The sequence below is a fragment of the Acartia tonsa genome, chromosome 9 (assembly GCF_053477335.1).
Source record: "Acartia tonsa isolate MP-2025a chromosome 9, ASM5347733v1, whole genome shotgun sequence".
NCBI classification, from domain to species: Eukaryota; Metazoa; Arthropoda; class Copepoda; order Calanoida; family Acartiidae; genus Acartia; species Acartia tonsa.
In genome coordinates, this window is record NC_137268.1 from 7,155,693 (window position 1) to 7,168,753 (window position 13,061).

General features: G+C 30.6%; 1 protein-coding gene across 1 annotated transcript in view; it reads left to right on the forward strand.

Moving 5' to 3' along the window:
• The window catches only part of LOC145328102 (limbic system-associated membrane protein-like), a 49,086-nt gene that overhangs the window by 23,985 nt on the left and 12,040 nt on the right, over positions 1-13,061 (forward strand). Inside the window, exons 8-11 of the mRNA XM_080171674.1 lie at positions 440-479; positions 1,781-1,868; positions 10,591-10,696; positions 12,164-12,242. Coding sequence (XP_080027800.1) covers positions 440-479; positions 1,781-1,868; positions 10,591-10,696; positions 12,164-12,242 — 313 coding nt within the window. The remainder of the gene's footprint in view (positions 1-439; positions 480-1,780; positions 1,869-10,590; positions 10,697-12,163; positions 12,243-13,061) is intronic.

Sequence of the window (13,061 nt, forward strand, 5' to 3'; positions counted from 1 at the left end):
TGTTTTTAATGCAATTACGGTCATTCAATTTAATACTGGAAAAATGTGTTTCGTTCTTCTGTATTTTAAGAGAGAAGTCTGATTTTTTTTGTAAAAACTTTAATGACTAATGCACGTCTCCCCTATAAATATCATTGTACGTAGGTTTATCGGTAATGCTCTCGAATAGAATTATTAAAGAAAGGCAGATGTTGGATGTTGCACAAGATTTTTATTTGCTCTAATAAAGTGATACCTGCAGCTGGCTAAAATAAAGATATCTTCCAACCAACCTGCCCATACCACACACCCTTTCTTTTTACTGAATAAACGAACTGACCATTAAATGATGTCTATTTTAGCGACCTAAATCATAAATTGACGACAAATTTTCCCTTATCAATTTATCCACGTATTTTATATCCATTAAAAAAACATCTAATTTTTTTGTCATTTTTAGAAATGTTGAGAAAAGTGACGAGGGAAGATATATGTGTAAGGTGAGTTATATTTTTATTTCAAAACCTTTGTTTAATGTCCTAATTAACCTTTGGTGTAACTAAATTATTTTGATAGTTAAATTAACTCATAAAACAATATATAAATAGCTTTCTATCCATACATAGGCCTAACTATCTTTCTATCTAATGTACGCCCCGAGTAATCGGAGGAAATGGGGGGGGGGGGGGGGGGGGAAGGAGGGACATTTAATTTTAAGGACCCTCCTTCAAAATAGTTACAAATCTTTCCTGATGAAAAATTTTTCTATGTTATAATATCCATGTATATTATATATCCATCTAGGGGTTGTTAACAAAATAATGTCAAACTAAACCACGCGGTGGGGGCGTGATTTAAATGTGTAGTATACTCCTTTTGTTAAATTCAATTTATGGTTTTGTATATAATTGCAACGTAGTTATAAGGCAGCAATAAAATGAGACGTTGGGTATCCCTCTAACTGAACCGATTTTTGATTAGTCAACGGATCTAAATTTGTCTCGGCCAGGATATAATTAAAAGCCTAAATTGGCCAAGGAATAGTCGAAAACGATATTTTTAAACTTAAAAAATTAAAAATAAAGAGCTAAATGAGCGATTGCGTCTTTCTCTTTTTATCGACAGACGCACTTGGATATATTATTTTCATAATGAATGATATGTATATCCCATTTTAACGTCAGCTTATGTATAAATTTGGTGAGCTATATTATTGAGTAGCGTTGTTAAGTTTGGATGGAAGAATTTTGTAATGAAGGCGAAAGTGGGGTAGAGGATAAGGGATGGGGTAGGAACCGGTTACAATAAATCCTAGAACTCTTGTCAGTGGATCAAATTCCACCCCATCTAAGCTGTACAGACAGTAAGAGATACAGATGAAAGTAAGAGTGTACTCTTACAAGATTTCAAATATTTTATCACAGATTTATATATCTATCCATCTGTCTATCCATCTAAATATCTATCCATCTAACTATCTATCTAGGCTGTACAGACAGTAAGAGATACAGATGAAAGTGAGAGTGTTCTATTCCAAGATTTCAAATATTTTATCACAGATTTATATATCTATCCATCTGTCTATCTATCTAAATATCTATCCATCTAACTATCTATGTATCTAACTATGTATACAGATGAAAGTGAGAGTGTACTATTCCAAGATTACAAAGATTTTATCATAGAATTACCTATCTATTTATCTATGTATCTATCTATATATCTATCTTTCATCATGTATCTATGTATCTATCTATGTATCTATATATGTATCTATCTGTCTATATAATTCTCTATCTAGGCTGTACAGACAGTGAGAGATACAGATGAAAGTGAGAGTGTTCTATTCCAAGATTTCAAAGATTTTATCATAGATTTGAAAATAGAGCGTAAGTAAATTTTTATTTTCTGTAAACCCAGGGAGTGATTGGACATTGGGCTGTTTATTACACTTGTTCACAAAATTTTATGATAAAGCTCTCTTATTTTTTTGGCTAAACAATTTTGGGGACTTTATTGAATTTTAATTGGATGGTGAATTAAGTTGAGTGTACAATCGTTTCAACCATTAATCTACATAAGGGGTAATTTTGTATCATCAATGTGTTTTACATCAATATATCGGTCATTATCTTATCCCTTTCATATATAATCTATAAAATGTGCCTTTTCAAAAAGCAATGCTAATAATTTATCTTTTACTATTCTTAAATAAATGTTAGTTAACAATTTAAAATTCAGATATTGTAAGCTTGTTGTTCCTTCGCTACATTAAAGTTAAAGAATGGAAGGGGCAAGACTTAAATCGCTGTACCCCCCTTTAATTAATGACCCTATAATGCAACCTCATTGGTTCTAAGACTTTTGAAAATAACTTCACAAAACTGTGGTGTTTTCTAAAAGTTTTCTGCAATTTCTTGGGTCCTCAAAGTTGTATACATCTACAATCACAAAATAATTTTCTTGTTTTGTGAATTTTAATGCAAATTCCCATTGTGCAATATGCAAATAAGTTGATTAATATTTAGGACAGTTGTTGTTGTTCATTCTAAAAAATATTTTGCATGTGACTAAGTTATGAATAAATTTGCACACTGGCATACAATAATAGAGGAATAAGACAAAGGAAGCTAATTAAATCTTACCCCAATTTTATTACTTTAACAAATACGGGCGAGGATGCTGTCCATGACACTTTAACGTCAGGTCCAATAACCACTTGGGAGATGGGAGATACCCTTCCTCAAAATATCTGTAAAACTTCCCAACACCTTTACTCAAAGGAGAATCATATCGGTCCTGTGGTTAGTAAGATCCTTCAGTAGATAGAAAATCTGTTTCTTTTAAATAAGGATTTTGTATATATATCTATCTATCGCCCATCCATCCATTTGACTACAAAGTATATAATTTGTATCGTTGGTAGAAAAACTGAAGCCCCGAGATTCCATTTCAAAATACATTTCTTCATGGGATACTACGAGACTGAAAATTTTACATTAAAATAAATCTTAAAAGACAACTACCTTGCCCAAGTAGTGAAGACCCTTTTCGTCTGTTAGAAAACTGTTTTCTGTTCTATTTTTAGGACTTGGCTGTGTTTATATTTCCGACACTATTAGCTGATTTCAATGACCCAATATTTAATCGTGTAGAGTTACATATAGCTTATTCCCCTTCTATTATTTTACTTTAATGTTTTAAAAATCAAATATAGCTTCCTTATTTTTGGTTGATTTTAAAATTAGATTACATTCATAAAACTCGTAAATCAATGTATATTTAGTAATTATTTGATAATAGCAAAATAAAATCAAACTTGCATAGAATAATAAGATAAATAGAAAACAATATATATTCTTATAATTTTTTTCATGGAATACAATTGTTTCTCTAAATAAATAGTCGCCAGTTCCAATTGAGATGTTAAGAAATATAAGTCTTTGCACTTTGAATATTTAAAGAGACTCCTAGATAAGAAGAAGAATAAAGATTTTTATGTAAATTATAGAGTAGCTTCTATACTAAAAAAGGCAAACATAATGAGTGTCCTATTAGAGAAAGAGAGAGAAGGGCTGTTAAACTTTTCCAATTATAGTTTCCACCTTCTTAGAAAATATATACTCTAGCTAGGACCTTTTACATATATATATATTGATAGACAGATAGACAGATAGACAGATAGACAGATAGATAGATAGATAAATAGATAGATAGATAGATAGATAGATAGATAGATAGATAGATAGATAGATAGATAGATAGATAGATAGATAGATAAATAGATAGATAGATAGATAGATAGATATATAGATAAATAGATAGATAGATAGATAGATAGACAAATATACAGATATACAGATAGATAGATAGATAGATAGATAGACAGATAGATAGATAGATAGACAGATAGATAGATACATTGATAGATAGATTGATTATAGATTCCATCTTCTTAGAAAATATATACTCTACCTAGGACCTTTTACATATAAATTGATACATAGATAGATAAAAAGATAGATAGATTGATTAATACATATATAGATATATAATTATCTATATATAGTTGAATAGATAGATAATAGATAAAATGTACAGATATACAGATAGATAGATAGATAGATAGATAGACAGATAGATAGATAGATAGACAGATAGATAGATACATTGATAGATAGATTGATTATAGATTCCATCTTCTTAGAAAATATATACTCTAAATAGGACCTTTTACATATATATATTGATACATAGATAGACAGATAGATAGATGGATAGATAGACAGATAAATAGATAGATAGATTGATTACAGTTTCCATCTTCTTAGAAAATATATACTCTACCAGGACCTTTTACATATACATATTGATAGACAGATAGACAAATACATAGATAATGGATACAGATACATAGATAAATGAAAACATAGATGGATGGATTCATAGATAGATGGATTTTTTTAAAGTTTATACTTTTACAAACAGTGATAATAATTGTTTGAAAATTAATCAAACCCTTTTTAATAATAAGCAATTTAGTAAGACAAATTTAAAACCTGTTTTATAATCTGTGTTTTTAGTAGCGAAGCTACTCTATAATTCACAATGTCCGTCCGTCTGTCCGTCCGTCCGTCATGAGACAGAATAGGGGAAACGTGATTTTCTCGGCTCCTATTAAAGATAGACAGCTGAAATTTTTTGACGACATTCCCATTATTAAGGAGCACAATTAACTATAAAACATCAAGGGCGGTCGGACCGCTTTTTGGCAGGTTTTAGGCTATTTTTGTATTTTTCACATTTTTCTCCATATCTTCAGTGTTTATGGTCTGATTTTAAATTTTTTTCAGTTATTGATATCAAAATTAAATTTCCTGTCGTTTACAGTAAACAATCAAGACGGCCAAACTGCTATTTTGCAGGTTTTAGGCTATTTTTGTAATTCTTTTACATTTCCACCATATCTTCAGTGTTTATGGTCCAATTTTCAAAATTTTTTCAGTTATAGATATAAGAATTAAATTTCCCGTCGTTAAAAGAAAACAACCATGACGGCCAGACTGCCTGTTTGCAGGTTTTAGGCTATTTTTGTATTTTTTAACATTATTCTCCATATTTTCAGTGTTTATGGTCTGATTTTCAAACTTTTTTCAGTTATAGATATCAAAATTAAATTTCCCGTCGTTTAAAGAAAACAACGGTCAGACTGGCTTTTATCAGGTTTTTGGCTATTTTTATATGTTTTACACATTTTCCCATATATTTGGTGTTTTTGGTCCAATTTTCAAACTTTTTTGGGATATCAGTATCAAAATAATTTTTCCCATTGTTATGAGAATCTTTTATGTAATCTACTTTGACCGTCGTCATCATTAAAAATAAAACAAGGTTTCGTGTTTATTTTCTCCAATAAATCTATTCTTGTTTTTAATAAATACACTTTAAATCTACTTTTACGTATTTCCATCCACGATTTTTTGTGCTTCGCTACTTATGGATGTTGTCATCCTTGTTTTTATAATATTCCTTAATATTATAAAATTGAAGAATATCTTTCAGGCCTCGGCAACCGCGCATAAGCCTCATATTAAAACATGCTTGAGTGCAACTAGAAAAAATCTGAAAAGATGGATTATCTGTTTCGGACCTTGTTTATCCATCTAGCTTAATATTGAAGTTATGAAATGAAGATTTCATAGAGGATTACACGCGGCTTACGCGCAGCTGCCGAGCCCTGATATATTCTCTCTAGTTCAGCAAATTCTTAGAGCACATCCAATAAACTACAAAATCAGATATGTTCCTACAAGACTGCAAATTACACTGAAAATTATCTTTATTAAAATTTATTTATAACATACCACTTCATACAAAACACGTTAAAAATTAATTAAAATACTGCAATACTATCAAAAATAATAGTTGTAGAACTGCTTAGCCCATAAAGAGGCGCATCTCTATAATAAACATAATAAGGAACTACAGTAAAAAGTCGTGCTATAAAGGGGTACATAGCTGTTAAATAGTATATAGGGTATTGGATTGTTCGATCGTTTGGTGGCCCTACCCTGGATATTTTTGCTGGATGATAAAAACACTTGCTATCTATTGGGTATCTTGCAAAAAATTATTGCAAAATTTTTCCATGCATGAAATTTATTTCAAACCTTTTATGAAGTTACAATTCATAGCAAATTCATAAATGTGAAATTAAACAAGGATTATTGTATCATATGAAATATCTAAATCCTATTTTATGAATAACTGTCAGTTTATTCACTTTATGTCTTACTAACTACTAAAATTTTGTGTTCTCCTTTTCAGGGAAGTCTTTTATAGATATTATGCATATTTTTATTTTATTTTTAGCACTATGTACAATGTACATAGAGGCATAGCAGCTAGTATTCCAGATGTAATAGATAAGGTTTCTATTTTCTGTTCAAAAGTGAACTAATATATAAAAAGAAATATTGAATACCAAAGTTAATTTCATTTAAACCTATTAAAAATTTTCAATCATTTATCTCTATAATAAAGTAATATGATGTCTGTCTGTGAATAACAAAGGATCTTGCCACTAAACTGATATGGTTCTTCTTTACAATGTAGCTTCTCATAGGTCTTGGTAAGGTTTATAACTTATTTGGAGGAGGATACCACAACCCTCCCAGGAGAAATCGCCCCACCTATTTTTTTTCTTTTCAAAAGCGAAGCTTTTCTATAATTAGGGTCGGTCGGTCCGTACGTCCGTCCGTTCGTCATAGAGAGATAGCTCTTTCCATTAATTTAGGCATGTTAGAATTGTCCTATCGATTTCAAACTTTGCATGATGATTCCTTTAGTAGCTAGGTACGATTTAGAAAGCGTAGCAACTCTATAATCATTACCAGAATGTCCGTACGTTCATTTTTAACATGTTGATTTTTTTTACTTTTTTAACAACAAATTTTTATGTGATCTAGTCATCCGATTGATCTGATTTTTGGTATATTGATTCCTGGGACAACAAAGTATAATAATATAAGCGAAGCAACTCTTTAATCAAGTCCAAAAAATGTAAGTATGTCCATAAACATTATCCTGTATAAAGCAGTTTTTCAACAAATTTACTTACAATTTTGCTTCGACACTTATACATTTATATTCTGATTATTTAGTTCTTATACTATACAAGTATTATTATCCGTTTGTCCTACCGTTTCAGTGCTTCGCTTTTATGGATGTTGTCATCCTTGTTGAAATACGCTTCAAAATGATCATATTAACAATAAAACCTTAATTTAACGTGAAACGACATTGCATTTGTTGGTTTTATGTCAAAATAAATGTGACATAATTTATTTTCCTATTTATATGAACATTTTTGTATCAAATATTGACTTGATATGAGTTATATTTATATAAATGCATTTATTGTTGTGTTTTTTTTACCATTTTTATTACTTTTTGCAACCAACCAAGGCCAGGATGATAAGATTATCATATTATCTATATTATGAGTAGCGAAGGATCTTGCTAACCGCTAAGCCGTTAGGTCTAGGAAAGGTTTATATTTATTTTGGGTAAGATACCCCTACACTTTCATAAAGACCTCATCTCTGGAGAAGATATACCAACCCCACTTGAAAGTGGATGGTCGGCTTCACCCCATTCCCCACATTCTCCCATTTGTGCCTCTAGGGCCGTAGCTGCTAATCCTTATATAAAAGTTAAATTATGTATGTAAGTATGTCTGTCTTTATGTTAGTACTGAGGAATCTCAAGGTATTTATTTCCAGAAATTATATTTCTATACATTTAAATTATATCCTCACCGCAAAAAAATATGCTTAACCCAACAAACGTATTATATAAATTTGTGCATTAAGTTTAAGGTCTACATTATTTTTTAGCTCCAAGGCCAATTAATACTTGTTAATTTTACTTTTGTTTATAAAGAAGCAAGTGATATAGCAGCTATGGAAAAAGGCAATATAAAATAAACAATATCCCATCCCATGTGCTAGAAATTGATTTGCAAAAATATATAGAAAATTATTTGCTTCCTCTCTCTAGTGTTCATACTCAAAAAGTCTATTTAAGCATTCTTAAAGAAATGAAAAGCTATGAACACTTTTTGTTAACTCATTTGTTAAATGAGAAATATAATGGATATATCATCATAATTGTAGAGTAGTTAAAATTTGTTTATGTTTAGTTTCAATGATACACATTTGAAACAAATCTAATGTCAATAAAAAAAGCTTAATCGATAAAGGTATAGTTTTATTCGCTATATGTTTTATTTCGTTATCTAATAAAGAGCTCCCAAAGCCGAAGGTACCGCGTAAAGAAAATAAACAAAGAGATTTGTCGAGACTTTGTACGGACTTTCTGGTATTTAATGTAGAGTTACTATGCCACATTCATAACTTAAATAAAGAAAAATATATATAACAAAGATGACAAAATCCATAAGAAGCACGACACACACAAAAATATGGATAGAAAAACGATAACAATGAGTTGTAGAACAAATGTTTAGTAATAAGTCATATATAAATATATTTTAAAGCAGGACTGACGTACTGACGGACGGTGTGAGTTGTATATACTGGATGATCTTTGATAACAAGAATCAGCAGACGAAACTAATTAAAAAGTAGCTGCACCACTAAAATCTTTTAAAAGCCTTTATTGAATGCGAAAAACTGCTGAATGAAAAAAAAACAATATTTTCTTAGAACAGATTTTTGAATGCAAAATTTTATTCGATAATGCAATCGTAAGCATTATTTCCGCTCTTTTTAAAATGATTCTTTTCTAAAGTTAAAGTGTGTAGGTTCGTCTAGTACTTGCCTGTTATGAGTTTGTCCTTAAAGTTACTAGAAAAGATGGGTATAGTCCTTTCCACGACATCCCTCCATAAGGGGCGATTCTTCGTATTTTTCACAGTAGCTTTTCTCCTATTTCTAGCCCCTGCGGGGGGCTCTAACCCTGCGGGGCCAATTACCTAATGTCGTGGAAAGAACTATACCCGAAAATTTTGAATATTTATTTTTTCTGAAAGTCTTAATCATTATTAAAATAATTTTAATTGAGTCCTGTTGACACATATATATGGATTTAGCTACTCTTGTTTTAACTCTGAATTCAAATTTAGATCTAAGCAAAAAAGATTTCTTTTATAAAATGCGCATTAATTTTTAAAATGGGGTTTAAGGCTCAAACGAACTTCCTCGAGAATAAATGGCATAGGACAATTAGGACCAATGTAAAGCTTCCAGTATATCTAGTAATGAACTGGGATTTCACCTTCAAAACCTCTAAACTCTATCAAAATAAAATTTAATTATTACAATAGTTAAAGAATTTTATTACATTTCTATCACCAAAAAAGGGATTTTTACCCCTCCGTAAAAATTAGAGGGGGTTATTATACCCTGAATATCTATCTATCTATTATTGCACCACTAAATATCTATCTATCTATTATTGCAGCATGAAATCTATATATCTATTATTTCACAAATTTTCAATCATCCTCCCCAACCCCACTAAAAAATTGCGGTTGTCTTTAAATAGATTTGGTTTAGCCCTGAAACCTTTCTTATGCTAATGAGTATATTATTGAAGCTCTGAATACATATAAGTTTTATTTTGATTGATATTTTTTTATTCTATAGTGAAAAGTATTAAATTAAAAATAAAACGTAATTAAAACACCTAAGACGCCATATTTATAAAAAAAAGATCCACAATTCTAGAAAAGATTCTACAAAATTATTGTCATACCTGACACTTTAATATAAGAGTTAGAAAGTAATGCATAGTTAAATAGAGACAGAATTAGAGAGGGAGGGGACATTGGGCTGTTTATTACACTAGTCCCCAAAATAACATTTTCTTATTCATTTGCTTAATGACCCTAGGAACTTTTATTAAATTTTGATTGGTTGGTTCAATTATTTGAGTGTCAATTTTATAGAAGGGGTAATTTTGTTTATCATCATTGGGGATGAACATAAAATGTTTTACCATTGTCTTATCCCTTTAGATCCCTGGAGATAATGAGAAAATAGGCCAAGTTAATAAAACCAATTCATGACACTTCCTGTTTTGGTACCATGCAATCTTGCATTGCACTTACACTGAATATCTGTTTATCTATCTATCTTAATTTCAGCTCTATCTATCTACCTATTAACCCTTTATTATATATCTATCTACTGCCATTGCATTCATGTTGCATTCAAACAAAAACTTATTTATGCATTTGCTATCTCTCTATTTCAAATAAGCACTTTTTCATTTTTACAAATCTCTAAATCATGCATTAACATAAAATTTAAAAAAATATCTCAACCCTGCAAACTTATGGATTCACTAGCGACTGTCTTCCTAGCTTCTATGCTCTCTATATTCGAAGGGGAGGAAATGAAATAGCAGATAAATATACTAAAAGCATCCAAGACTTAAATTTGAAAAAAAAATACTGGAACCTTTGCTTACTTATAATTAAAAACTCATTTGGTTCAGAGGTTAGTGCGATTTTAACGAACAAACAAACATATACATATGTTACTTTGTAGTAGCGTGAAATTTTCATATGTTTTCTTTTTTCAGAGAGTCCTGAATGGCTGGATACCAACACAGGCCAGTTCTACGGATTCGTGACTGGCAGGGCCAACCTTACCTGCCAGGCTGAGGCACAACCCCCTCCGGTTTTCAGGTATACAATAGTTTCCAAGTGTAAATTAGTCACCACGCTTTATTATTAAATAAAAAATACTAATTGTTGTTTTTTGAAATAAATGTTTCTATTAAAAAACTCAGTTTTCTAAACCAAAGAATGTTTTCCAGAAAAAGCCATTATTACGTAGATTTAGTTTTTCTTTTTTTTATCCTGATGTAAATATAATATTATGATACAGCATATTTATACCTTTGATGTTACAAATAACAGCACAGAATATAACATAATCTACATTCATATAAACCTACAAATTCTATAAATTAACAAAATTGGAAGCTACACAGAAAGGATGGGGACATTGGGCTGTTTTTTAAACTAGTCCCCAAAGTTTGATAATAACATTTATTTATTCGATGGCTAGACAACTTTGGGGACTTTTACTGAATTTAATTGGTTGGTTCATTCGGTTGAGTGTACAAACGTTTAGACCACTAATTATAATATACAGATATGGGTAATTTTGTGTAACATCATTGTGTATGTACATCATTTTATAAACCATTGTCTTATCCCTTTCGATCCCTGGCGGATTGCCATAATTGCAATAATGCTCTCCAACTATCTATTTAATAATGTGCTTAAAAAACTGTCGTTTAAACATTTCTTAAACTAGATTTAAATGTAATGAAATCTATTAATAAAAGTTATGAGTTGTTGCTTTGTTTGATCACTTTATATTAAATTCATAAATCTATATTTGTTCAAACATTTGCCTCAAAATCAAATTTTAACATTTCTATATTCAACTGTGTTTTAGGCGCAGCTTTTCTTTTTATTTAATATTTTAGATTAATTTCTTAAATTCAATATATTTCATAATAAATAATTTTGAAGTAAATCCTTAAAATATAATTTAAAACATTTTGTTATTTGACTTACAATATGTAATCCACTAAATTAAAATAATAGAATTGAATCTAAACTCCAAATTAATATTAAATATTTAATGTATTTCATTTTTAAAAAGTTATCGCTTAGCTTAGCTTAGAGTATTATTATTTTTTTGTTAAAACAAAAGTAAGGGGTTATTTTTTTTTGGGGGGGGGGAGGGGTGAAGTATCAAAATAGCCCAAAACCTGCCTTTATACCTCTAATCCTATCCCTTATCTCTGCTACAAGCTAGAGGTCAGACCCTATTGGGACTAACAAGTACTCGGTGTAATTGAATTCTTAATTAAGAAACAACATAAATAATGTATTCTTAGTTAGTTTTGGGTAGCAGCGGAGATGCTCTTCAAGTGAATGTCCGCCTTATGGCTTTTCGAATTTTCGAATCACCCCAAAACAGAGATTAATATTAGGATTTTTTTATTTTCCGTGGAAAATTCTCATTAAAACAAACCAATTTTTCGGTAAATACTGGCTGATATTTCTAAGAATGATAATTTAATTTTGAAAATAGGAAAATTTATTGTATTCGAATAAATAATGTTTTCTTTTTAGTTGGTTGGACGCTCAAAACAACCCTGTGACCCAAGGGGAGATATACAATACTGAACATAAATCTACACTTGTTCTCCAGGTGAGAAGTTGATTAGAGAAGAGCTTTGCTCTCTTAATCTTTTTTTCTGTGTTTAGCGCCCTAGGAAAATGGGGATAGATGTCACAGTTTTTGGACTACCTATTCTATTGACGTTATAGTAGAGGGCTAGAGAAAGGGAAGGGAGAAAGAAACCCTCTAGAAAAAAGATGAGGTATTGGGTATTTCCTGACGTACAGAGACTAGGTAGGCCAAAAGCAGTGACAGCTATCCCAATTTTGCTAGGCCACTATATACAGCCACATATATTATTGATATTTCTTTCCCCTCTCCTAACTCTTTCGAAAGCCAACCCCCAGCTTCTAGATGCTAGAATGCTAAATGCTTCAATATATTTAATACTAACTTTTTTCGGTTATAGTTTCTTTCGTGGCAACGCCTCTTAAGGGGCGTTTCGTCGTATTTTCACATTAGCTTTTGATTAGGTTAGGTTATGTGATTGCCACGCAGGGTTAGGCAATTAGCCCCGCAGGGGCTAGCAATAGGGGAAAAGCTACTGTGAAAATACGACGAAACGCCCCTTAAGAGGCGTTGCCACGAAAGGGACTATACCCCCTTTATCTATGACATTTTTATACCCTTTTATTACGTCATAACCTAAAATAGTTGATATTCAAATAACAATTAGTTTAGAAAATATTTAAAGTTTAAACTAAAAGTATCAAGTTTCAAGAATTTAGTAAACTGCATAATTGCAAAATTTACCTAACAACCAAGGAATTATGGATAGGTCATTTATAATTTTCATTTTTTTCTTCTCAAATTTACTTCTGTGCAAAGATGTTAGCTAGTCATTGCGAT